At 47.0% G+C, this 25,803-nt stretch overlaps 1 protein-coding gene across 1 annotated transcript in view; it reads left to right on the plus strand.

The window, feature by feature from the left end:
• The first annotated feature begins 3,233 nt into the window (after window positions 1–3,233).
• Window positions 3,234–25,803, plus strand: part of SEC31B (SEC31 homolog B, COPII coat complex component) — a 34,022-nt gene continuing 11,452 nt past the window's right edge. Inside the window, 20 exon segments of the mRNA XM_060100734.1 lie at window positions 3,234–3,303; window positions 5,817–5,903; window positions 6,257–6,380; window positions 12,281–12,476; window positions 12,679–12,774; window position 12,831; window positions 13,743–13,882; window positions 14,241–14,383; window positions 15,239–15,338; window positions 15,453–15,614; window positions 16,163–16,202; window positions 16,205–16,258; window positions 16,261–16,295; window positions 19,517–19,747; window positions 21,682–21,756; window positions 22,011–22,109; window positions 23,985–24,084; window positions 24,604–24,782; window positions 25,053–25,179; window positions 25,538–25,683. Coding sequence (XP_059956717.1) covers window positions 5,825–5,903; window positions 6,257–6,380; window positions 12,281–12,476; window positions 12,679–12,774; window position 12,831; window positions 13,743–13,882; window positions 14,241–14,383; window positions 15,239–15,338; window positions 15,453–15,614; window positions 16,163–16,202; window positions 16,205–16,258; window positions 16,261–16,295; window positions 19,517–19,747; window positions 21,682–21,756; window positions 22,011–22,109; window positions 23,985–24,084; window positions 24,604–24,782; window positions 25,053–25,179; window positions 25,538–25,683 — 2,127 coding nt within the window. The 5' untranslated portion in view covers window positions 3,234–3,303; window positions 5,817–5,824.

Below are 25,803 nucleotides of genomic sequence, written 5' to 3' on the forward strand. Positions count from 1 at the left end.
CACAAGTTGGAACAAGATTTATTTCCCATAAAAAACCTTTTTAATAATAAGTGGTTAGCTAAAAAACAATACTCTAACGTGTTTCAAGTATATTATAGGATAAATAGGTGTTTTGGGACTGGCTTAGGGCTGTGATTGCCTCTAGTCTTATATCTCTTACAAGAATATGTATTTGGGACTTCCTTGGTGGCGCAGTGGTTAAGAATCCGCCTGCCAATGCACGCGCGGGACACGGGTTTGAGCCCTGGTCCGGGAAGATCCCACATACCATGGAGCAACTAAGCCTGTGTGCCACAACTACTGAGCCTGCACTCTAGAGCCCGTGAGCCACAACTACTGAGACTGTGTGCCACAACTACGGAAGCCCTTGCACTTAGAATCCGTGCTTTGCAACAAGAGAAGCCACCGTGATGACAAGCCCGCACACCACGACGAAGAGTAGACCCTGCTTGCCGCAACTAGAGAAAGCCCGTGTGCAGCAACGAAGACCCAGCGTAGCCAAAAATAATTAATTTTTTTAAAAGTATGTATTTATTTAAAACAACATTGTAAATCAACTATACTTCAATTTAAAAAAAGAAAGGGGCTTCCCTGGTGGCGCAGTGGTTGAGAGTCCGCCTGCCGATGCAGGGGACACGGGTTCGTGCCCTGGTCTGGGAGAATCCCACATGCCGCGGAGCGGCTGGGCCCGTGAGCCATGGCCGCTGAGCCTGCGCATCTGGAGCCTGCGCTCCGCAACGGGAGAGGCCACAACAGTGAGAGGCCCGCGTACTGCAAAAAAAAAAAAAAAAAAAGAAAGAATATGTATTTATTCCAAAGCAACTTCTGAATCCTAGACTCTTATAAATGGATAAATTGACATTACCTATGTTTATTAATTAGAGGATAGTCATTGACTTATTACCGAACCTATACATGGCTTTCACTACCTTAATGATTCATCCAAGCTCCTATAATAGCCTTAGAAAGAGAAAAACCATGTTTCTGAGGGTCTGGTTTTTTTTTAATGAAGTTTTTTTTTTAATTAATTTATTTTTGGCTGTGTTGGGTCTGCATTGCTGTGCATGGGCTTTCTCTAGTTCTGGTGAGTGGGGGCTACTCTTTGTTGCGGTGCGTGGGCTTCTCATTGTGGTGGCTTCTGTTGCGGAGCGCGGGCTCTAGGCGCGCAGGCTTCAGTAGTTGTGGCACGTGGGCTCAGTAGTTGTGGCTCGCGGGCTCTAGAGCGCAGGCTCAGTAGTTGTGGTGCACAGGCTTAGTTGCTCTGCAGCATGTGGGATCTTACTGGACCAGGGCTGAAACCCATGTCCCCTGCATTGGCAGGCGGATTCTTAACCACTGGGCCACCAGGGAGGCCCTGAGCATCTATTTCAATGCATCTGTTTAAAAGAGAACCAATTTATGTTCTTTTCTTCCCTTTAGGGACATTTTCTTAAATTACAATGATATTGCCTGAAAACCTGTCTCATAAAAAAGCATACATTCAACATGATCTGTAGAAGCAAGTCCATTTATGCTAGATAAGGGGTCCTTTAGTGGTATCAGTCAGTGAAAGACCTTTATGATATCAGGGAGTGGGTTCTTCTACTGAAATGCCTCTCTTTGAAGGTCTCCACTGCTTTTTATATGTTTTCATTCTCTGTCCTTTAGAGCATTTGATAAGTATTTAACAAACGTCTGTCTGCCTAATATATATCAGACACTGATAGGTCCTGGGGATATAAAGTTGAACAAGAAAATAATTGCCTTCAAGAAGTTACCTAGAAGAGGAGACTGGCATTTGTAAAACGAGGTGAAAAGAATTTCTAAGGTGTCTGAGTTGAGAGAAGGGTGCACTTTTTTTACTTTACTTTTTTTTTTTTTGAATCATGTCCTACTTGAAACTGTGACCTTATGCCTTTGGTTCAGATTTCTTTCAGAGCACTCCAGTGACACTTCGGCCTCATTCCCTACTTCGAGGTGTTGCCTGAGGTTCAGTTTTCAACCCTATTTCTCATCCACTGTTGTGCTAAGAAGTTCAAGAAATACTTAGTACGTAGAGTGGGCAGGCACCACCAATGCCCTAAATTGTTTTCTGTCCTGAGTTCAAAACTCCCATGTCCACGTGAAAAGGAAATCTAGAGCTGTGTCACAATGACTTGGGGCCACGTCATAAGTCTTAAGATAACCAGCTCACCATCTTTGGGGGTATATCAGGCTGGAATATGGTGGTAGAATTCATGCATTAAATTAAAAATTTAAATCATATAACTTAGGTCTAAGATCTTCAGCTGCCTACAGAACATTTTATTTGGAAATGCCATAATTCCCTCAATCAATATAAAAAATATATATGATCACCCCCCCTCCAACTTTTTATCGGTCACAAGAGCCTGTCCAGCTTTCTTTTACAATCATTGCCACTATGTTAATCCAGTCTTTCATCACCTGGTACCTGGATTGTTCTATTAGTCTCCTAATTTGATTCCCTGCCTCCAGTTCTGTTCTCTCTGCATGCTGATCCATATTGCTAGTCTGATATAATCTTATTGCATATCTGCCCATAATTTTCAGTAACTCCCAATTACCTGCAGAGTTGAATTGGTATTCCACAATCTGAATCCAGCCCACACCCCCAACTGTAGTCCCTTTCATTCATGGTATGGGAAACACCAGGGCGCTATTAGCCGGTTGGGCCCTTTCCTCCTCCCTGGGAGTTCACCCATCTTCTTGAAGCCCCAACATATGACACCTGTCTCGTCCCTGAAACCTTCCAGAATAGCCCCTGGTACCTCGCCCCCCGCCCATCTATAGCTTTTAATTAGTTCAACCAACGGTTGGGGGCACCAGTTGCTGGGCTGCAGAAAGTCACCGCTCCTTATGGCCTAGATTGCTTTTTACCTTTTCAACTAAGTGGATTCCACTGAGAGCCCCTGGAGCTAGGGCCGGGTCTTCTCCGCTTCAATAAGTAAATAATGAGTTATTTTCCCTTTTCAGAGGTTGCCCGCAGAGCCTGACTCAAATTGAATAGACCAGAACTTACTGGTCGCGGGATCTGACCCACTGAGCAATCACAGGACAGGTGAGGGAGGCCCGATTAAAAGCTATAATCCTATTAGGGAACGTTCTCCGTGGGTCAGCGGGGTGCTGGGCCTGGCGCCTGGCGGCGCGTGTGGGAGGTGGGGCCTGCGGGCCAGAACTACTTTTGGCCCTCCGCAGCCGCCATCCACAGCTCTCTGCTGAGCTCCGTAGCACAGAGAGACCACCGGCTCCGGCTCCGGCTCCGGCTCCGCTGCACCAGACCCCTGGCCTGGGCTTTCCGCGCAGGTTGGTTTTCCCCGCCTGTACGGGGCCGCTGAGAGGGGAGGCCGTGCAGGGGACCCCGAGCGCCGCCCATCTCTCGGGAGGGTGCCGGGGCGCGCTCGCCCTCCGCTGGCACTCCGGCTCGCCCCGCTCCCGGGGCTCCTGCCGGTGTGACTCTCAGGGGACCCCACGACGCCTGCCCTGCTCTCGGACGCACTCGGCTCGTTCTCCCTGCCGCGCCTGGGTGCCTCAGCCCGAAGACGGCCTCTCTCCAGCGCTGCCCTGGCGCCTCCCCCAACAATCCTGGGCCCTGACCTGGCCTGGGCCCAGTGTCGGCAACGGGTCTCTGCGCCTGGCCTGGGCGGGAAGGCCTGTCAGTGCTGATGCCGGCGCGCCGCGGGGGAGGCCGACCATCCTCCGGAGGGACTGGACAGCCAAGGGTAGCTGGCGTCCTCTTTCACTGCACGAGCGTGTCCAGCTCTTGGTTGAGTGGTCATAGCTCTCCCACTTTTAACGCCCCCGGCCGCCGGCATTCTGACCGCAGCGGGGACCTTTTTTGTGAACAGATGTCTTTGAACAAAGTGGATTAAAAGCCCATCTTCCCAATTTGTAGGCTGGGGTTTAAACACTTAATGGAGTTTAGTTTAGACTGGTATAATGGTTGAAAGCACTGGGTTCTGGAGGCTGTTGGGGTGCACAGCTTGGCCTAGCCAGTTTTCTTCTTTGTAAAATGCGGATAGTGTCAGTACTGACCGCCCAGAACCATTGTGAGAATTAAATGAGATATGCAGGTCAAGTGCACACGGCTAATTTCAGCTCCCGCTTAAGAGACCTTTCTCCAGAAACGTGAAAATGGTATTGACCAGCAGGTGGCACTGGTGACCGTGTAGTATGATGTACAATCTTGTCCGAATATTCCTCAAGTGTTTAGAGGTCCCCGGGAAACCTCGGCTGAGTTGGCAGCCTTAAACTTTCTTCAAGCTGGAGAGTACATTTGATATTATTAAGTAATAAAACTTTTGTTTTGGTAGGTCAAGACTAACCTGGCTGTGGCTTGCTCAAGCAGGTCATGGTGGGTCCCAAGTTTACTCCATCAAGTTCAGTGTTAGCTTTTTTTTTTTTAAACTTCCCTGCTGCTTTAGCCTGTTGGGATGGCACCTTGAGTATGTGTTAGAATTGGTTTGGAAACTACCGGGTTAAAATAGATGTCTGCCTTCATTCATAAAATACTATCGAGCACTTACTATGTGCCAGACATTGTTCTGACGCTAGTTATAACATGGAGAACAAAGCAGACACAGTGCTGGCTCTCATGGAGTTAACTTATTAGTGGACAATACCAACAATGTAGATGTAAATAAATCTATAATTATAGATTGCTAAGAAGAAAAAACGGAGTCTGTTTTTGATTGGGTGGATCACCTCATTGAGGAGTGAGAAGCTGAGCCCTGAAAGATGTGATAAGGAACCAGTCATGCAGAGAATGAAACAAAAAGCTGTCAAATTCTGCAAACAGAATTTACAAAGCTCTAAAGTGGGGAAAAGCCAGGAAATGAAAAAAGGCTAATGCAGCTGTAGCACAATAAGTAAGGGGGAGAGTAGGAAGAGATGAAGTTGAAGTGGTAGGCTAGAGCCTTTGAGCAGGGATCAAAGGGGTTCGCATTTTATTCTGAGTGTGATAGAAGCCACTGAAAAATTTTAAGTGTGGAATGCCAAAATCCAATTTTTGATTTTAAAAGTTTACTCCTGCTGCTATGCAGAGAATGAATTGGGTGACAGGGATGAGTAGCAGGGAGAAGACCAGTAATCTAGGTGATAGATGATAGTATCTTCAAATAGAGCAGTGGTGAAGATGGAGAAAAATAGACAGATTAAGATATATTTTGGAGGCAAAATTTGGAAGACTTAATGATGGATTAGAAGGGAATAAGGGCGAAGGAGGGATCTATGGTGATTTTCAGGTTTGGGGGTTAAGCAGTTGGCTGGGTAGTGGTACCATTTGCTGAAATGAAGAAAACTGAAGGAAGAACAGATGGGTGGGTGAGATGGTGGAATAGAGAATTCCATTTTAGACAGATTAACTTTTAGGTATCTTTACTATATCCAAGTAGAAATATTTGATTAGCAGTTGTATATAAGAACTTGTAGCTCAGAGGAGAGATTTGTGTTGCCGATATAAATTTGGGAGTCATCGACATATGGATGATGTTTAAAACCAAGGGATTGGATAGGGTCACTGAGAGATTATTTGGTTTGATGGTTATCATCACCCTTGGGCCTGTGGCAACCAGTGTATTTGAATATCTTTTACGGTTTAAAGCATTAGATTTCAGTAACTGGGAAAATGAACTGTCATTACAGATCTGCAGACGGTCATGTATTTGTTACCCTGTGTTGCCCCAAAATGCCCCATTCTTTGGTGGTGAGAGAGAAACAAGCTCTCATGTCCACAGGTGTTCCCCTTGATCTGGCCCTTAAACTTGCTGGTTTCTATTTTCAGTAGGCTGAGGGCCATGTCACTTTTCTGCCACCTACAGGACAGAACATGAAGCTGAAGGAACTTGAGCGGCCAGCTGTCCAAGTGTGGAGCCCAGCTAGCCACTACCCTGTGTATCTGGCCACAGGTATGGTGATACTGTGGATAAGGATCCACTGGAGTACATAGGTTGAAGGGAGACCTAGTATCCAGGGTTCTTGATTGTGCTTCAGAGAAAGTTTTAGAGTCATGGAAATCTGGGGTTGGCTAACAGCATATGCAAAGGGATATTAGGAGTTCCTGGTACCTGGGGGTAACCTTGGACTCTGGCTTAAGGCTAAGCACCTCATGCTTTCTTGCTTTCTTTGGAGCTACCATTTGAAAAGGGTATTCCAGTCCTCTCCTGTTCCTCCTCTTCTCTACTGCTTAACCATTTATACCCCAAATCCATGCATATATTGTTGCTCATTGCTGCCTCTTCCTGCCTTTTCTTGTGCCTAGGAACATCTGCCCAGCAGCTAGACGCCTCCTTTAGTACAGATGGCACATTGGAAATCTTTGAGGTTGATTTCAGGGACCCCTCTCTGGACTTGAAACGCAAGGGAGTCCTTTCTCCCTCCAGCAGGTACTATGTCTGAACTTTTGATGGGTATGCAGGGTGGATCCTGCTGTAGACCCTGATGGGGAATCCCAGGAGTAGTATGTGCTTCTCAGGGCTCATGAGGAGACAAGTGAGGGGAGAATGATCTTTAAGTAGGAGAGAAGTTAACTCTGGGTTTATTTTGCAAGAGGATTTTGAAAACACCCACTCCAACCTTTGTGGTCAGCAGCAGCAGCGTCATGCAGAATCATGTGATAGAGACGCCTCACAGAAGCCTGGAGCCACAAGTACCTGATCTGTCTCTGAATGCAGAGGAATTGGCTCCTTTCTCCCTTGGTTCTTGTGACGATAACAGCCTTACACGGTATTTCCTTGTCTGCCAGTGGGAGGCGAAAGAATGATCCTCTCCTCATTGCTGTCAGGTACCGATAGGGCACTCATGGATTTCATGGCTCTGGCAGGCTTACAGGGCTGGGTACTAGCATTCACCAAGCACATGTATACATGCCAGGCACTATGCTAGGGGCTCTGTATAATGTCTTATTCATTCCTCAAAATGAGCCTAACCAATAAATACCATTATTCCCATTTTACATAGGAGAGAACCAAAACTCTGAGAAGCTAGGATTTAAGTCTAGGCCTGTCTTACTCCAAAACCTACCTTCTTTCTATTATTCAACTGTTCTTTTACAGGTTGTGTAAAGATGAGGCTTACAGTCTGAATCAATGATTTCTAAATTTTTGTACAATCAGGAAAAATGTGAATATTCACTGTACTCAAGTATATATTCAGTATAAATAATATACATGTATTACTGTACTACTTTTTAATATTAAAAATATAAATCTTTTTCTTACAGCCCAGAGGATTATCTTGCCCATCCCACTTTAGAGATTGCTGGTCTAGAATGCAACTCTCCATCTTCTTGTGCATTTTTTGGTCCATCTGAGTGATTAGATTAAGTTATTTAGACAGAAGTACCCTCTTCTTTCTTTTCATGGTTTAACCTAATAATGAAAGTTAGTTTTTGTTCTCCTTCTCTTGAGCTCCTATATCACTTTGTTATGGTATCCCTTATTTTGCAGTTTTTAACATTTCTTTGTATTTCCAGTACCTTTACCTTTTGAAGAGCAGGCCTTGGCAGGTTTACCAGTAATGATGAGATATTCTTAGCCTCTAAGCAAGCATTTCGGAAAGGGCTGCTGAAAGGGGTGAGCTAACTTAATAATGTTTATACTCCTGAAGATAAGAAAAGGGGCAGTGAGCGCAAGGACTCTTTTCTTTGACCAGCCAAGCAGCAGCTTCAGCACAGTAGTGGCTCCTTAGGGCTAGGAGTTCCTAAGAAAGAGGCAATGTAATTGCTTAAGAAACCTTGAAACTGAATCCTGAGATCCATGTAGGCAGAGATTTTTGTCTGTTTTATTCACTGCTATATCTTTAGCATCTAGAACAGTGCCTGTCATTAGGTGGTTAAAAAATATCTGTGGAATAAATGAATGATATTAGAACCTTCTGGATTACCAAATGGAGCATTCATGTCCACCAGTTCAGTTTGTTATAGTTAGCCTTCAGTTAGTCTTAGTGCTTTAAGAGCTTTCCAAGGGTAACAATCTGTTTGTTTGGCAGCCAACTAGGTTGAAGGGACCCTTTTTGAAATGTTGGTACTGTATTCAGGAATCATGAAGCATCACCTCACACCCTTCTCTACCCTGCAGGAATTTGGGGACTATAACCAAAACAAATGGTACAGTTAGCTTCCTTTTTCCACCTCTATAATTGTGTCTAAAGATTGATTCTCATTCTCAAAGACCTAAGGGATTACCTTTGACACAGTTCGGTTGGGGCCTTACTGAAGAAATCACCTTAGACCCTCCAGGGTTTAAGACACCCACTTCTTTCCATTCCAGCCTGGGTTAGGTCACTTACTCAAAAGTCAGCACCACAGACAATTGACCAAGATGATCAGGGTAGACAAAGGGCAACCCATCCTTTGCTTTATGCTTTCCTCTTTTCTGTGTCATCTTCTGTTTGGTTTAATGGAAAACACAGTTGTGTTGGGTTGCTACCTTGGCTAAAACTATGTGACTTTGGGCAAATTGAATTCCATCAGTGATCTTAGGTTTCCTCGCTTATATGTAAAGAAGAGGTTGTACAAGATGACTTCTAAGAATCTACTGAACTCCAAATTTAAGTCTTATCTTCAATCTCTCCTTCCCTTTTTCTAGCTTAGTCTCCTTCCTTTTTTCCTTTTTTTTTAACAAATGCCTCTCTGTATCTCTTTATTATTAACTATACATACTCTTCAAAGTCTTCCCCCTTCCATTGCCTGCCCTTTTTACCAGACCCATGCCTCAACCACATTTGAATCCTGAAGATCCCCTTATCCTCAACCCATGGTGTATCAGAGAAATATTATCTATTTAGAAATACCTGACTGAAAGAGAAATGTTCTGAAACACTGGTATGGGTGAAGATAAGGGACAGCTTTAAGCTATAAATAGGGTGAAGAGAGTGTGTGGATTAATGCCACTGGATGCAATCAGAATCAATATGGATTAGCATGTGCACTGAAGCAAGAGATGTTTGGTTTGTTAGATGAATCTCACTCAAGAAGAAAGCTATCTGGGAGAATAATACATTGTTTATGTATTGACTTTTGAGTTGAGGACATAGCTGCTATGGCTGAATGAGTTCAGGGCTCAGTGGGTGATTTGCTGCACTCTACCTCTGTCTACACTGAGGTTCTAGATCTCTGAGTGGCCTCTGTAACCTATGTCTGACCCATCCTCTAGTAACATGGAGAAAGTAGGTGATCTATCTTACAATACCTTTATCTCAGTTCTAGCTACTTGGGGAGCACTGTGACCCCTCTTTAGGTGCCTTTGTAAGGGACAACACTAAGCAGTAAAAGATCGTTTTGGTACTACTCCTAGTTTTCTTGTTTCTAAGACTTGCCTTCTCTCTAGAGACATCAAGATCACAGAGGAGAGAGAGCATGGGCTTTGTTGTTGGACAGACTTGGGTTCAAATCCCAGCTTTGCCATCTACTGTCCTATCAGACACATTATTTAACTTCTCTGACCCTGTTTTCTCTACTGTAAATTTGAGTAACATAGTTGGCACATAGTAGCCTGGTGCATACTAGGCATTCAGAAAAGTAGTTCTCCTCTCAGACAGCCATCGCTCCACCCCAGTGTCTTTATTCTCCAGCTTGGAGCACTGCCCTCATCTGTCTGACTTTTAAGGAAACTTGGATTTCCTCAGTTATTTTGGCCAGGATGTGGACAAACTCATTTTCACTTTAATCCACTAACATGAGGTTGGGATTTTTCTTAAGGAACTTCACTAAGCAAATAAAATCAAAATCCAAAACAAAGAAGTACAGAAATCATGGGAGCAAGAATTTATACAGCACATACTCCTAATCATAAGGTAGCTGAAGCTTGGCCTCAGGTGAGCTTAGCTGGTGTGACGTTCTGATCTCACAGGTCTCAGTTTATTCTCTCCAGCCTTGTCTTTCTCTTTTTGCCAGGAGCATAGCCATGAGTTGATTGTTGGGGCTGGTTCTATCTTTATGCATTCAACTTCTTCCCATTGTTCTATGCTGGTGTGCAGTCTGATGTATCTAGTACAGAGGTTCTTAACCTCGGCAGCTTATTAGAATCAGCTGGGGGGCTCTTATTAGAAATGTAGAGGGCCTGTCTCTGGAAATTCTGCTTCACAAGGTCTGGGTGGGAATCAAGGAACCTGTATTTTCTTTAGGTGCCACCCCTCATTCTGTGATGCCATATGGTCTCCATCATTGCCATCATTATCCTGAGAAACTCTTTAGCAGAGAATTCCACCTGTATTCTCATGTTTTCAAAGTTCCCACCTTCCTATACAAACTCGTCTCCCTATACCTTCTACTTAAATCTCTTAGTTCCTATTTGCAGGCCAAAGGCCATCTTTTTTGTTTTATAACTTTTTATTTTTAAAATATTCAAACACAGAAAAGTTGCACAATAGTACAATGAACAATCATATACCTTCATTTAGACTCATCAGTTGTTAATGTTTTGTCACATTTGCTCACATGCTTGTGTGCTCTCTTTTTGTACACACACACACACACACACACAGCTGTCCACTTGCAGGGCAGAGATGATTGATCAAGTCTCCTTCCTTGCCTGACTCGTCCCAGGTGTTCCCCCTCTCCCAGGTGTTGTCTATCACAGCTATTCGGGCTCCAGTTTCACCCTTACTAGTGAAGTGTTAACAATAGGAATGTACTTTCTGCATGCTTACACAAAGAAAAATCATTTTGTCACACCCCGTATTCTGCATTTCAGCCACTCTAAAGTAACTGGGCCCTCTTCTCCGACCCTTTGATGACTCCCATGTGGTCTCAGGTACCTTTTACCCTGATTTTATATGTCATGTTGTAGGTCACTGCATTCCCATGTGAATTTCCATGGCCATACCTACCTCTGCTTCCGGTGTGACCTATTAGAGGCTTCTCTGGCTAACCTGTTGACTTGCCCTCTGCCCACCCTGTTGACTTGCCCTCTGCCCATGCTGAGCTCTAGCCCCTGGAAGACATGGCAGCCTCTGCAGCCAGCGTGGAACACATTCTTCTGTCCTGTTAAGGTCAGCGCAACCTTAGAAAATATAGCCTTTCTGACGTAGCTTTAGACCCACTGTTTGTTCAGCTCTGCTGTTTTTGTTCAGATGCTGACCTGGTCTGAACTAGTGCTCAGCTCTTCACTTTTGACAGGTTGGCTCTGCAATAATGACTGGCCAAACAGGTTCCTGCCTGGTCGCCCCATTCAATTTCTTTGCTGATTGTTCCCAGGGTGTGGGAACATTTGATTTCAGTTAGAGATCTTATGACATCATTCAATGTGAAATCTGGCTTCTCGGAAGGCTGCGGAAATATCCTTGTCTAGTAGGATAGCCAAGTGAAATGGAGGACAGACCACCTGTGAGGCTTTGGGGATTTCACATGCCTTCCCTAGGGGCTTTGCAGGGGACCCATACTTGTGTGCAGGGAGCCCAGGGTCCATCTCTTTCTTGTGTGAAAGATGCTCAGAAAGCCAGAAAAGTATTTCCCAAATGGTGCATTTATTCTTTGTGCCTCTGTGTCTCTAGGGCTGGCCCACTGAATCCACATGGTTGTTCCAGTGGACTAGACACATGGGAGAGGCATGGGATGGGAAAGTCCTTAGATCTTTTCTCACTTCCAGTTTAAGAGGGAAGAGGGGACAGCAACTGTTGGCCTAAGGAACCTGCTTCTATTCAGGTGTAGAAGAGTTTGGATCTTGCTCTAAATAGAAGACAGTATTTTATGATGGTTAAGAGCTCAGGCTTTGGCATAAGATGGGCCTAACTTTGAACCTTGACTCTGTCACTTCCTAGGTGTCAAATGGGAGTGAAATTACTAACTGTATATACAGAAGTTTCGCAACTTCTCTGTGCCTCGTTTCCTCAATTGAAAATGGAGTTAATACCTCATGGAGTTGTTGATCAGCTAATACATATAAAGCACTTAAAACAGTGCCTAGTACATAGGAAGTTATCAAAATAAGTGTTAGTTGTTATTTGAGTTGGGAGGATTAAAAAGTAATTTATTTGAAGTGTTAATCACTGGGTTTATATTAAACCCAATAATATTAACAAAAACAAAAAAAGCACCCCTCCCCCAGCCCCATGGCAGTGGCCTCCTGGCTTCTAGTGTAACATAGATGGAACATTTTTTCAGCCAAAGGGAAGGAGGACCAGGCAGAGGAGACCTCTGTTCTGTGACGGGGAAATGAGGGAGACAGGCAGGCCCTGACTAAGGGTGGGGATGCCTGCATAACGTCAGAGGCTGACAAAGATGCCCATTCTCTACTTATTGACATGGACCTGAGTTGGTGCTGATGCCATTTCCTCCTCTTTGTAGGTTTCACAAGCTGATCTGGGGGAGCTTTGGCAACAGGCTTCTGGAAGGCTCCGGGGTTATTGCAGGCGGCGGGGATGATGGCATGCTTACTCTATACAATGTGACCCACATCCTGTCTTCGGGAAAGGAGCCTGTGATTACCCAGATACAGAAGCACACGGGGACTGTCAGAGCCCTTGACTTTAATCCTTTCCAGGTACTACATTTCAGTTAATCAGACACGGCTGACAGATCTGAAGGGAAGCGTTTGCTTGTGACCTGTGGTCTCTAACTCTGAGCCCTTCCCAGGTTGTTGTGGGGGTGGCTTTGGGAGCCCCGCATGTGGGTCTCCTTCCCCCTTTTCTGCTCTCATCTCTTCCTGGGAAGGCGGGTCTCCAAAGGCCTGTTCCTTCATACAGGGCAACCTCCTGGCCTCAGGGGCCAGTGATTCAGAAATCTTCATTTGGGATTTGAATAACCTGAGTGTGCCAATGACCCCAGGATCCAAGTCACAGGTGAGGAGCCTTCTGGTGCTGCTGCTTAAGAGTGTGCACCTGATTTTACCGGGGAGCGTTGAATTCTGGAGGCAGCCAGCGCACAGGAGATTTCCATCTTCACCACTGGAGGGCACTAAAGCTCCACAGACTAATGTGCTGCCTACCAGCCAGATAATAGAGAGTTGGAGTCGGGTGGGGACGGGTTGGGGGTGGCTTGTGGTCATTAACTGACCTAGGGGTTTCTGGAAGGCAAATGAAGAAGGGTGAGGGGAATAAAAGACACTGAGAGAAGGCGTGAGCGTACCGTTTATCGTAGTATAGCTTAGGCAAGCTTGGGCCCTGAGCTTAGCTGACCAGGGGCAAGAGTAGGACACCCAGATACACCCTTGTCCTTTTTGTGGGAGGATCAGCATTGTTTTTGTATCTGGTTCCCCCATGCGGTTGGGGGACTCGTGTGTGTCTGTCTCTGAGTGTACCTATCTTGTCAGTCTGTAACTGGGCCCATCTTTTTCTTCCTCGCTTTTGTTTCTTATGCTTACAGTATCGTGAGGTAAGTTCAGTATGAATATGATAGCACCTTGTGCCCTAAAAGTATCAATGGCTTTTCTCTCTGCCTCATTCTCTCTGGGGGTCTTGGGTGTCTATATTTCCCTCCCTCCCTCCCTCCCTCACCTTTTTCCTCCCCCTCTCTCTCTTGTCAGAGACAAGAGGGCTGTTTTAAAATCTTGACTCTATCCTCTCAGGAGCACTTTGGGATAGGAGTAAAACCCAAGTGCATCTGTCCGTCTGAGCTTCTACACCAGTTTCCTAAAGCATCCTCTCTGGAAAACTACCCTCCCAGCTTCCCGAGACTGGCTTGGTTTGGATAGCCCCATGTCTACTCTTGGCCTTTCTGTGGGTGGTTGGGAGCAGTGGAAGAGCAGCTGTTTCTTGGTCCAGGGGTGACAGGTTGTCCTCAACCTGCCCCCCCCAACCTGCCTCAGCAGCCCCTGAAGACATCAAGGCACTCTCTTGGAACCGTCAAGTTCAACACGTTCTGTCTTCTGCTCACCCCAGCGGCAAGGCAGTCGTGTGGGATCTCAGGAAGAATGAAGCTATCATCAAAGTCAGTGATCACAGCAACAGGGTGAGTTGAATACAGGCAGAATATAGGCTCGGGCTCTGCTATCTCTCTCAGGCCTAGTTTTGGAGCTGCTCTCCCCCAGGCCAGGGTTCTGCTTTCGGCTGTTACACCTGTGGATTCAGCCTCATAGCAGATTTCCATTGAGAGTGAAAGCTTAGGGAAGCTAAACTGATCTGATCTGGAGGCTTCTGGTGCTCCTTGCTTATGGTCATCACCTATTCCCCGATGGCTGTGGTGTTCCCAGTCACATAGGAGAGACAAAAAAACTGCCCTCAGAGAGGTCCCATTTCAGCTGGACAAAAAAGGTTCATAACCAGAAGAGTCAGGTTACATTGCCCATTGGGGTCTGTTTTGTTCACAGATGCACTGCTCAGGCCTGGCCTGGCACCCAGACATAGCCACCCAGTTGGTGCTATGTTCAGAAGATGATCGTCTTCCAGTAATTCATCTGTGGGACTTGCACTTTGCCTCCTCACCCCTGAAGGTGCTGGAGAGTCACAGCAGGTAGCATCTCAAACCCCATCCACATCCTTGTTAGAGGGTGGGGGCATAAATGACCTGGGTAGAAGGCAATGCATGCCTCACTTTGGCTACCAGACATTCTCCCTGGCTTCAAAGCTATCCCAGTGAACACATAGTTACCCAGTTCTAGTTCCAGCTCCAATCAAGAGGAGTTCCTTTAGACCCAGAGGTTATGGAAAAAGCCTGAGTTTCCATCTAACTTCCAGAGATGAGAGTGGGGATAGGGTCATGAGAAATACTGGAGCCAATGTTTAGTCCCCCTGGGAGAGTCCCCAAGCTCTGATCTGAGGATGGTACTCATTTCTTTAGGTGATTAGGTTGCCTCCTTCAAGAGTTCTTAATAAGAGAACCTTGGCTCCTGTCTTGTCTGTGAACAGGCCTGCCTCTGAAGCTGTAGCTCTTGGGCCTACAGCAGAGAAAGCAGCCCCATAGTCTGTTCTTTCTAACTCAAGGGCCATGCCCCTTGGGGACTTTTGAGCGTTAGGTCCTCACTGCCCTCTTGGGCTAAAAGCACCCATAGGGATGGGTGCTTGCCTGATTCATGTTGATTCATAATTCCTACCCTACAATCAGGGAAGAGAAGCAGACCATCCTTCAGTGACCTGTAGGAGGCAGAGTGGTATAGTGCATCGTGCACAGACTCTGGGATTTGACTTGGGTTCTGGCTGCTTGACTGCTGAAAGTTCCTTAATTTCCTCCAAAGCCTCATTTTCCTCATTTGTAAAATGAAGTCAGACTGCTCATTTTGGGGGGATGAGATTTATCCAAGATACATAAGGCACCCTACTCACAGTAGGCGTTCAGCAAATGTTAGTTCCTCTTTCCTTTCCTTTTTAGGGGGAACCTGTCAGTGTCATGGAGTCAGGCTGATGCTGAGCTACTGCTCAGTAGTGCCAAGGACAACCAGATCTTGTGCTGGAACCTGGGGAGCAGCGAGGTAGGCTGGCCCTTCTGTGGGCATGCTGGATGGGGAGTCCCGGCTGCACCTGTGTGTTCTGGGTTTCCTTACCTAAGTCAAGGTTTCCTTAATGGTTGTGTTCCCTCATATTAGGTGGTGTATAAGCTACCCACACTGAGCAGCTGGTGCTTGGATGTGCAGTGGTGCCCTCGGGACCCTCCAGTGTTCTCTGCTGCCTCCTTCGACGGCTGGATCAGTTTATACTCTGTGATGGGTAGGAGCTGGGAAGTCCAGCAGATGAGACAGGCTGACAAGGTTTGAAGGGCTTGGTGGAGAATGCTGGACGGAAGGGACTATCTCTGTTTGGCGGGAGAGGGAAGGACATAAGCCTGGAAAGAAGTGGGGACTATTGGAGACTTGGGAGACCAGAGCCCTGGGTTTGGGAAGGCTGAACCTTTGCTCCAGTGCCCATCTTCCCGGAAGGATGTCAGTTCCTGCCCAATACAAAGGAGGCCTTTACCTTGACTCTTGCTCTTGGATGTTCCTGGCGGTATTTTGGGGAAATTGGACCTCCATGCTAGGACCCTTCACTATTTTGGAAGTATGAACTGTCTTTCCTCCCTGCCTCCTATAGATCCATTTTGTGCCACACTCCACTGTAGACATTGGATGCAGTAGGCTTTCCAAGAGCCTTATTGCATGGGAGTCCCATCCTCACTACCAGTCCCCTGGAATATGAGAGTCCTGCCTTTGTGGGCCAAATTGGGTGTCTCAAGGATCCCTCCCAAAATGGAGTTTGTAGGTAGAGTTCCTGGCTAAGCCACCACTCCACACTGGTGATGCAGGTGTCCTTTTGCCCTCAGATCTCTTCTTCCTTTAGCAAAGTCCAGCGTCTCCCACCATTGAGGTGCCAGAGCAAGTGGCCCAAGCATCATTGATACCTCCCCTGAAAAATCCCCCAAATGGATGAGAAGGCCAGCAGGTGTTTCATTTGCTGTAAGTGTAGTGTGTGTGTGTGAAGCCTACTGTGTGCCCAGCATGGAACTGTGTTCTGTAAGAGGTTTATTCTCACTGCCTGTGTCTCAGGTCAGGTCCCACTTTACTGCTCAAGCAGAGAGTTGCTGTAGCTTCCCTCTCTACTCCTTCACCCTGCTTGCTGTGCCAGTCCTGTCTAAAAGGAATTGATTGCTTTAGAGCTCTCATTTATGGAGAACTGCCTGAGATTCCATCTGATTTTTCTCCACATCTACATACCTGGACTGGTAGCGAGTTCAGGCATGGTTAGAATATAAAAAGAACAGGTTGAATACAAAGCAGGAAAGAAAAAAAAATGTAGATTTCATCCTTTCCCTCCTCTGCTCAAAACCTTTGACTCCCCTGCCATTGCCTTATAGACTCAAGGCCAAATGTACACAGAGCACCACTTACCTCCAGTTTTTTGGGGGAGTGGGAGCACTGCCCTAAACATCAAGTTTATTGTGCCGTTCTCACATTCCAAACCCAATCCCCCCTCTCCCAGTGGGGGACGGCAGAGGGAAGGATTTTCACAGTACCTGCAGGCCTCCCCAGCAACGTTCCCCTCTTAACCCTCAGTCCATCTATCCGTGGTCCACTGAGACACAGCTAGGACAAGAGCCGAGGAGAAATGGGAATCTCTCCTTGGGACAACAGGAGGAAGAGGCTAGAGAACTTGATACCCACCACCTCCCATGCCCCAGGAGAACAGAGGTCAGCAAACCATCCGTGCCATCCAGCCCAGTGGAGTGGGGGAGAGGAAGATGATGGTGACTCCAGCACAGCCGGGCTTGCTGCTCAGGCGCCAGAGATGTAGGGAAGAGGCTGGGGCAGCAACACAGGAAAGGCTTTCTCTGCAGATCCAAGAGAGGAAACTATCTTTGGAGCCAGAAAGAAAAGACCTTGGGATACTTTCCTCTTCCCCCAGGTCCTTTGTAGCGGCGGGCAGCTTCTTCACACTGTCTGTTCAGGAGGCCACTTAGTGGCTGGGGGGATGGGCCTTGTGGAACAGTTACACAGGACACTGGAAGTCTTTGAAGGTGTTGTGGGGTGTGGCCACAAGCTCCTAGCTGGAGGAGCCCACCTCTGGGGATGTCAGATAGGAAGTGAACTGCTCTGGCTTCAGCTGACTTCGATGGTAGTTCTTGTAGATTGTTTCCATGAGAGTCTTTCTCTTGCCGTAGGATGACCAAGGCTGGGGCTCCAGGACCAGGATGCCCCTAGGATGTAGGTGCCGGTAGATCTGGCAAAACACGCACTTCCCCTCGTCTCTCCAGTTGAGACGCACCCACCTGTGGAGGCGGAGACAGAGCGCCACATCTTACGTGAGTGTTTGGACCTGCACCAGCCCATCTCGATCCAGCGCAAAGTTACCTGCCCTGGGGAATTCTCTGCTGAACTAAAAAAAAAAAAAAAAAAAAGGCACTAAAGCAGGCGATGTTGTCCAACTTCCACTTCCCCCGAAATGGCCAAGTCCTGCTCCAGTTACATATGTCTACTTTCTGTTCTAGGAATAACTCAACTCTGCTGCCTTCACCTGTACCTTACCCTTCAGCTTCTCTCCTGAACATTGAATCCTACTGCAACCTTTCAAGGTCGCTTGCTTAAATACCACCCCCCTCCATGATGCCCATCTTTAACCCCATCAGAGGTGAAGAACTCTGAGGTCAAGGGGCCTGAATTCTTATCATAGCTGTGTCTCTTACCAGCTGGGTAACCTTGGGCAAGTCACTTAACTCAGGACTTCAGTGTTCTTATCTGTAAAACAGGGATAGTAGTACCTGCTGAGCTTCTATTTGTGAATTGACATGAAACTCAAATAAGAATATATGTAAGCGGGGCTTCCCTGGTGGCACAGTGGTTGGGAGTCTGCCTGCTAATGCAGGGGACACGGGTTTGAGCCCTGGTCTGGGAAGATCCCACATGCCGTGGAGCAACTAGGCCCGTGAGCCACAACTACTGAGCCTGCGCATCTGGAGCCTGTGCTCCGCAACAAGAGAGGCCACGATAGTGAGAGGCCCGCGCACCGCGATGAAGAGTGGCCCCCGCTTGCCACAACTAGAGAAAGCCCTCACACAGAAATGAAGACCGAACACAGCCAAAAATAAATAAATAAACAAATAAATAAAAAACCAAGTATTTGAAGCTCTTAAAAAAAAGATATCAAAAAAAAAGAATATATGTAAGCACTTTGTAAAACTATCGAGTATTATACAAATCAAAAGTTAAGATGGTTCTGTTTAGCACAATCTGTAATGTAGATTTTGTGCTGTAAGAGTGGAAAATTCTGGCTGGGAACATTCATAAAGGAGGGGGTAGTAGTGAATGGTTGGGGGCTAGAGCAGTAGTTGTCAAGCATGGCTGTAGTTGGAATATCCTGAAGAACTTAAAAGAAATACTGACGCCCAGTACCACCCCCAGAACTTCTGATTTTTTTGTCTGGGGTACGGATAGCTCCCCAGGTGGTTTTAATGTGCAGCCAAGGTGAAGAACTGCTGGAGTAAAGGAACTTTCCTGGGCTCTGCTTTTGTGCCAGGTGCTTTATATAAAGTACCTCATTTGGTGAGAAGGATGCTCAGGTGGGGTTGTTGTGGTGGTTGAAGGCACAGAAGCAGGAATGAACTGGGCACTTCAGAGATGCGGAGTGATCACATGAATGAACAGAGAGAGAGGTGCTGGAGAGGTAGGTCTGGCCTTGATTTTGAAAGATTTTGTGCACTCTAGGCAGAGGAGCATAAGCTCTCTCCGGGGCCTTGTGAAACCAGTACAGGCTCCTGAATGGCAGCAGGGATAGGGTTGTAGTCTAAGGCTTGGAATGGAGGAGGAAAAGACCAGTGCTAGCACTGGGCATGGGAGACATTGAACAGGAAGAGGGAAGACTTTGTCGTTGCTCAGCTATTGTGGGTAAAAAGACTGTGATAATGCCAAGGAGTTAAGTCCAGGTGACTGGGAGAAAGATGGTACCAGGACAGGTGAGGAAAAGATGAGTATCATGTACTGAAGTTTTAAGTTGATGGTGCTGAAAGTGCAGGGGTGGTTTTGGGGTGGGGGTACATTCACTACTGAATTCCTAATCCTATTTTACCCCCAGGAGTTCTCTTATTATTGCTTTCCTATCCTAGGGTCGACCAATAGATAGCCTTCCCTGTGATCCTGACTTGGTGTTAATTTTTGCCTTAACCCTTCTTGTTTTTCCTCACCAGTTTGGGGGGAAGCTGGTTACCTTTGGCCTCCCCAGCACCCCTGCCCATCAGGTGCCACAGCCTTGCCTCCACCTAGTCTTCATCCGTCAGGTCACCACAGAACCTGAATTCCTCATGCGGTCAGCTGAGCTGCAGAAGGGCCTGGGATCAGGAAATCTCCTGAATTACTGTCAGAACAAGATCCAGCAAGCATCACTGCAAAGCGAAAAGATGCTCTGGCAGTTCCTGAAGGTAGGAAGCCTGAAGGCTGGCTGCTCAGAAGTGTTTCTCCAAAGCCGGGCACCCCAGCCTCTGTCAACAACCACCACGTGGCCCAGATTACAGAGGGCCTAACCCCGCTGGGATATTTCCTACATGGCACCCACCCTGGGCACAAAATCTTCACCCTTTACCCAAGGCTCAGAGACCATTTATGGCTAGGGAAACTGAAGAGTACAAGCAGCATTTGCCTTTTTTCTACTGTTGCTGATGTCCTGGATACTTTACCAGAGCCAAGGTGAAGGCTTTCACAGTGCCATGCCACAGGGCAGTTAAGGTGATGGGAATGGAGAAGAAAGAAAGGGAAAGGAAGGGAAGAAGATCAGCTGGAAGGCTTTGAGTTGTTTCAGGTAACCCAAGGCAAGTCATTGTGGTGGGACTCAGGGCTCAAGTCCCACTCTACTCTGGAGGCATGGCTTCAGTTGCAGCATCAGTTTAATTTCAGGTTGCTTATGACACCATGATGAGTGCTTTACGTGTCAAAGGAAGTGAGCATGTGAGAGGAGAGAGCTGAAGAAAGAAAGAAATAACTGGACAGGCAGTGAGAGGATTAGTCATATCTTTGGGATTATAGAGTAGAATGCAAAAAGAAGGACAGGGCCTGTCCTGGGGGTTCTGAGAAGAACTTGGAGTCTGTGCTTCAGATATACTAGAACTTTATGAAGGTCGACACCAGGAATCTGAGAAGGAGAAAAGGATCTGAGGAAGATCATCAACCGTAGAATGAAGCTAGAAAAAGATGTGGGAAGAAAATAGTAAGAAATAATGCTATTGTTATAAGCAGGATACAGGTAGTAGCTCCAGGAATGGTGGGGTGGGAAAGAGTAGAGGGAATAATCGGGAGTTCAGCCTTTACTCTGCTGAACAAAGGAGGCATTGGTGCCCATAGGACAGAGGGGAGTCTGATTTAAAAGCTACACAAGAGCTGTCCATGATGATGGTCCTGAAGCTGAGTATCGATGAACATCTCCAGGAGAAGAAGATAGAAGAAGAAGGGGGCCCTGAGAAATTATGAGAAAGATCATAGTAAGAATTCATGGTTCAGTGTAGGATAAATGAAGGGCCCAGGCCAGCTAGCCCATTAGGGTAGGGCTTCAGGAAGCCTTGGCCCTTAGTATCTGGAACACTGAGTGGGTAAGCTGACTTCATTTACTATATCCATGCAACTTCACTTAGGAGTCTTCTCACCTAGCCGTTTAGACTCATAAGACTGCTGAAGGCTCACTTGGCATCAGTCTCCTCAGAAGGATAGGGGACAGGAACCACAGCTTGTCAGCAGGGCAGCATCAGGGAGCATCAGGTGGTTCTCTTCTGTGGGAGTCCTTGTTACAGTCCATGAGGCAGCTTAGAGTTCTCTCCTTCAGCTCCCCAGGTGCAAGAAGATGAGATATACATCAGGCTGGTGCGCTAGCTGCCCTGGCTTGGAAGCCCTAGGCCCACAAGAGCCAATATCTCTCGTACAAACTCCAAAAGCATAGCTTCTAGGGTCCCTGCAAGGGATCTGTTTAGTACAGGAGTCCTTGCTATCAGGGAAGCCCATAGCATGGTGTCCACATCAATTATTTATAGTTTACATAGTTCCGGTCCAGATGCAATTTACCAGTCACAAGCTGTGTTGCCTAGAAACATAGCTGACATTTTACTCTTATCAGGCTACCGGGGCAATAGATCTAGGAAGTCAACTGAAGGTCCAGTTCTCATTGCAGAAGGGGGAAGGGTTTGTTAACACATCTGCCAACACCCCAACAGGAATCAAGTCTGGGGAGAGATGGTGTTGGCCTCAGTGGGCACTTCTGGTAGTGCAGAGGACTACATTGGAGGGTGCGCTGGCACAGATGTCCAGCTGGTGCAGGAGGGCGGCTTTCACATTCATTTAATGGAGATGTCTATGTTCTGTGGTTCCTTAGGTGACCTTAGAGAAGGACTCCAGAATGAAATTCCTAAAACTATTAGGATACAATAAAGAAGAACTTCAGAAGAAGGTAAGCTGCTTTCACATCAGAAACGTGCTTGATGCAGAAAAGAGAAGCCTGCCAGTGGAAACCATCTCAGAATACCTCTTCCATTGATACATATACGAGCATTTTACCTCCTGAAGGTAGTCTCTTTCTTTCCCAGGAAAATACCTCAAGGATCTTAGCGAGTCCAGTTGGTGGGGTATGGAGGTGGGAAGAAAGCATAATGCTTATTTGACCTCGTGCTGGGAAGAGTGGTACTCATAAGTCTCTCCCTGCAGGTGGCCACATGGTGGAAGAGTGATTTGGGGCTGGGTGAGAGCCCTCAGCCCAAGGGAGTTGACCTCAACAGTAACAGACAACAGGCCTTTTGCATCCAGGTGCGGTAGGAGCCCAGCCAGCCTAACCTAGGGTAGCATAGAAGATCTACCTTTAGGGTATCTTCCCCTTCCTAGCCCTAAGCTTTGTTCTCAGTAAGTGCTCAGCTTCTATGGAAGTCTTCAAACTCCTCACTCATTTAAAACCAGAGTGAGACACAGAGACCTAGGCTTTTAGGCTAGGAGTAGACTTGTGTTTTAACCATGAAGTAGAGCGCTTCCCAGACCATTCCTGGTTATTCTTTCAGCTTTTTACCCATTAAGGGCCAACTCTTTTCTTTTTAATTGAAATGTAGTTGATTTACAATGTTGTGTTAATTTCTGCTGTATAGCAAAGTGATTCAGATATACATACATTCTTTTTAATATTCTTTCCCAGTATGGTTTATTACAGGATATTGAATATAGTTCCCTGTGCTATACAGTAGGACCTTGTTGTTTATCCATTCTATTTATACTAGTTGGCATCAGCTAATCCCAAACTCCCACTCCATCCCTCCCCCACCCCCTCCTCCTTGGCAACCACAAGTCTGTTCTCTATGTCTGTGAGTCTGTTTTGTATTGATAGATAACTTCATTTGTGTCATATTTTAGATTCCACATATAAGGGATATCATATGGTATTTGTCTTTCTCTTTCTGACTTACTTCACTTAGTATGATCATTTCTAGGTCCATCCATGTTGTTGCAAATGGCATTATTTCATTTTTTTTATGGCTGAGTAGTATTCCACTGTATATATGTACCACATCTTCTTTATCCATTCATCTGTGGGTGGACATTTAGGTTGTTTCCACGTCTTGGCTATTGTGAGTAGTGCCGCTGTGAACATAGGGGTGCATGTATCTTTTGAATTATAGTTTTGTCTGGATATATGCCCAGGAGTGGGATTGCTGGATCATATGGCAACTCTATTTTTAGTTTTTTGAGGAACCTCCATACTGTTTTCCACAGTGGCTGCACCAGCTTACACTCCTACCAACAGTGTAGGAGGGTTCCCTTTTCTCCACACCCTCTCCAGCATTTGTTATTTGTAGACTTTTTTAAAAAAATAAATTTATTTATTTTATTTATTTATTTGTGGCTGCATTGGGTCTTTGTTGCGGCGCGTGGGCTTTCTCTAGTTGCAGTGAGCGGGGGCTACTCTTCGTTGCGGTGTGCGGACTTCTCATTGTGGTGGCTTCTCTTGTTGTGGAGCACGAGCTCTAGGTGCGCGGGCTTCAGTAGTTGTGGCACATGGGCTCAGTAGTTGTGGCTTGTAGGCTCTAGAGCGCAGGCTCAGTAGTTGTGGCACACAGGATTAGTTGCTCCTCAGCATGTGGGGTCTTCCTGGACCAGGGCTCGAACCTGTGTTCCCTGCATTGGCAGGCGGATTCTTAACGACTGCGCCACCAGGGAGGTCCCTGTAGACTTTTTAATGATGGCCATTCTGACCGGTGTGAGGTGGTATCTCATTGTAGTTTTGATGTGCATTTCTCTAATAATTAGCAGTGTTGAGCATCTTTTCATGTGCGTGTTGGCTATTTGTATGTCGTCTTTGGAGAAATGTCTATTTAGGTCTTCTGCCCATTTTTCGTTTGGGTTGTATTTTTGTTGTTGAGTTGTATGAGCTTTTTGTATATTTTGGAAATTAAGCCCTTTCCGGTCGCATCGTTTGCAAATATTTTCTCCCATTCCATGCATTGTTGTTTTGTTTTGTCTATGTTTTCCTTTGCTGTGCAAAGGCTTGCAAGTTTAATTAGGTCCCACTTGTTTATTTTTGCTTTTATTTCTATCGAAGGGCCAACTCTTAATAGCACTCCCAGAGAGAGCTACTAAGCCAGCTCTCTGTTCCTAGGCTCATTTCCCAAGAAGCCACCTCTGTCCTTCTTTGTACAGACCTCCAAACATACCACCAAGGAAGCCTCTGCCTGCTCAACCTTCTTTGATGAGCTGGTCCCTCAGGACATGACTCCGTGGGAGATCCCCATCACAGAAGGTACCCTGACCCTGAGGGAGAGGAACCCTCTGTGTGGGAGTGGGTGGGCTTAGCGTTCTCAGGACTTGAGGACGTTCCCTTCTTGTCCCCGGCCTCCTGCTTCCCCCTGTGGTCACAAATGCTGGGTGGTTCTGTACCAGTTCGAGCTCTCTCTGGCTGAAGATTTTCATGGATGGGTCCTTTGTATGGAAGGCCCTCCACCAAGGTATTTTCTTCTATCCTTCTGTCTTTTGCTTCCAGAACTGGGACCCCCTTCTTGTTGAGCAGGCACACGTCACACCTGTGATGCTGCCCCCCGAGTCCCTGCCTTGTCTTGGGCCCTGTCCTTAGAGGGTCACCACGGGACCTGGGCACCCAGTACACCCCACTACACTTTGTCGTGAGGGAATGAATTTTGGGAGTTTGGGGCAAGGGAGACTGAGGGATGCAGAGTATAGGAGGTGGGCTGTGGGCCCTGCTGGGGACAGGAAGCTAGGCTCTGAGGGCAGGCTGATGCAGAGGGCATGCCTCTACCTACAGACACAGACGGACTCCTGAGCCAGGCTCTCCTGCTTGGAGAACTGGGCCCCGCTGGGGAGCTGTGTCTGAAGGAAGAGTGCTTTGCTGATGCCATCATCCTGGCCCAGGCTGGGGGCGCAGATCTGCTGAAGCAAACACAGGAGCACTACTTGGCCAAGAAGAAAACCAGAATTGCCCCGGTAACTGCCCACCATGCAGGAGAGGAGGAGAGGGGATTACTTGGGCCTTGTCAAGTGGATGTCCATACCTTGGGACTGGTGTTTAGACGATCTGCCTATCTCTCTCTCTCCCTACTCTTAACCACCCCTACCTTACCACTAGCCCCTAATCAGTGGTCTAACAGGGAGGCTGCTTATGAGGGGCTTTTCTCAGCACATCTGTGTGTGTGACTCCTGCTGCCTACACTGGATGGACGGCTGATGGCCTCCTTCCCTCTCTGCCCATTACAGCTGCTAGCCTGTGTTATACAGAAGAATTGGAAAGATATGGTATGTGCCTGTAGCCTGAAGAACTGGAGAGAGGCTCTGGCCTTGCTACTGACATACTCAGGGCCAGAGAAATTCCCCGAGCTCTGTGGTAGGTGACCCTCAGCTCCAGGATGGAGTGGTGTGACTCTAGCATGGAGTCAGTGGATACACTGAGGGAGGAGACAGAGGAGCGGCCTGAACTCTGGGAGGTCAAGCCATGTTGTCAGGGACTAGAGTGCATCCCTCTACGTTTAGCAGAGGGCATTTATGGTCCTCTTTTACTTTTTCTTATCACATCTCAGTGCAAGAGTTTTGCCCTTCACTGCAGAGCAGGATTAGCCTCACTGTTGTCTTAAAGCCACTGAGGCTCCTTGTCCCATAGCTCATGGTCCCCCACCTGTTTTCAAACAGGAGGAGGAGGAGCACAGGGAAGCTGTGCCATTTAAGAAGTTTCTGTCTCTCTACAGACATGCTGGGGACTCGCATGGAGTAGGAGGGTGGCAGGACGCTAACCTCTGAAGCCAGACTCTGTTACGTGTGCTCAGGAAGTGTGGAGCGGCTGGCGGAGTGCTGGGCAAAATGCCCCCTGGCTTCATCCCCCATGGCTCTACGGGTACCCCTTCTCTGCAGGGCCCTGGTCCTCCACACCAGGCCTTTAGGAGGGGCTAGCAGTGGAGATTGCAGGAACATCAGAGGTGAGTCTTCTGAGTGACCAGGCTGGAATCAGGGTATT

This window comes from Mesoplodon densirostris, chromosome 1 (genome assembly GCF_025265405.1).
Source record: "Mesoplodon densirostris isolate mMesDen1 chromosome 1, mMesDen1 primary haplotype, whole genome shotgun sequence".
In the NCBI taxonomy this organism is placed as follows: domain Eukaryota; kingdom Metazoa; phylum Chordata; class Mammalia; order Artiodactyla; family Ziphiidae; genus Mesoplodon; species Mesoplodon densirostris.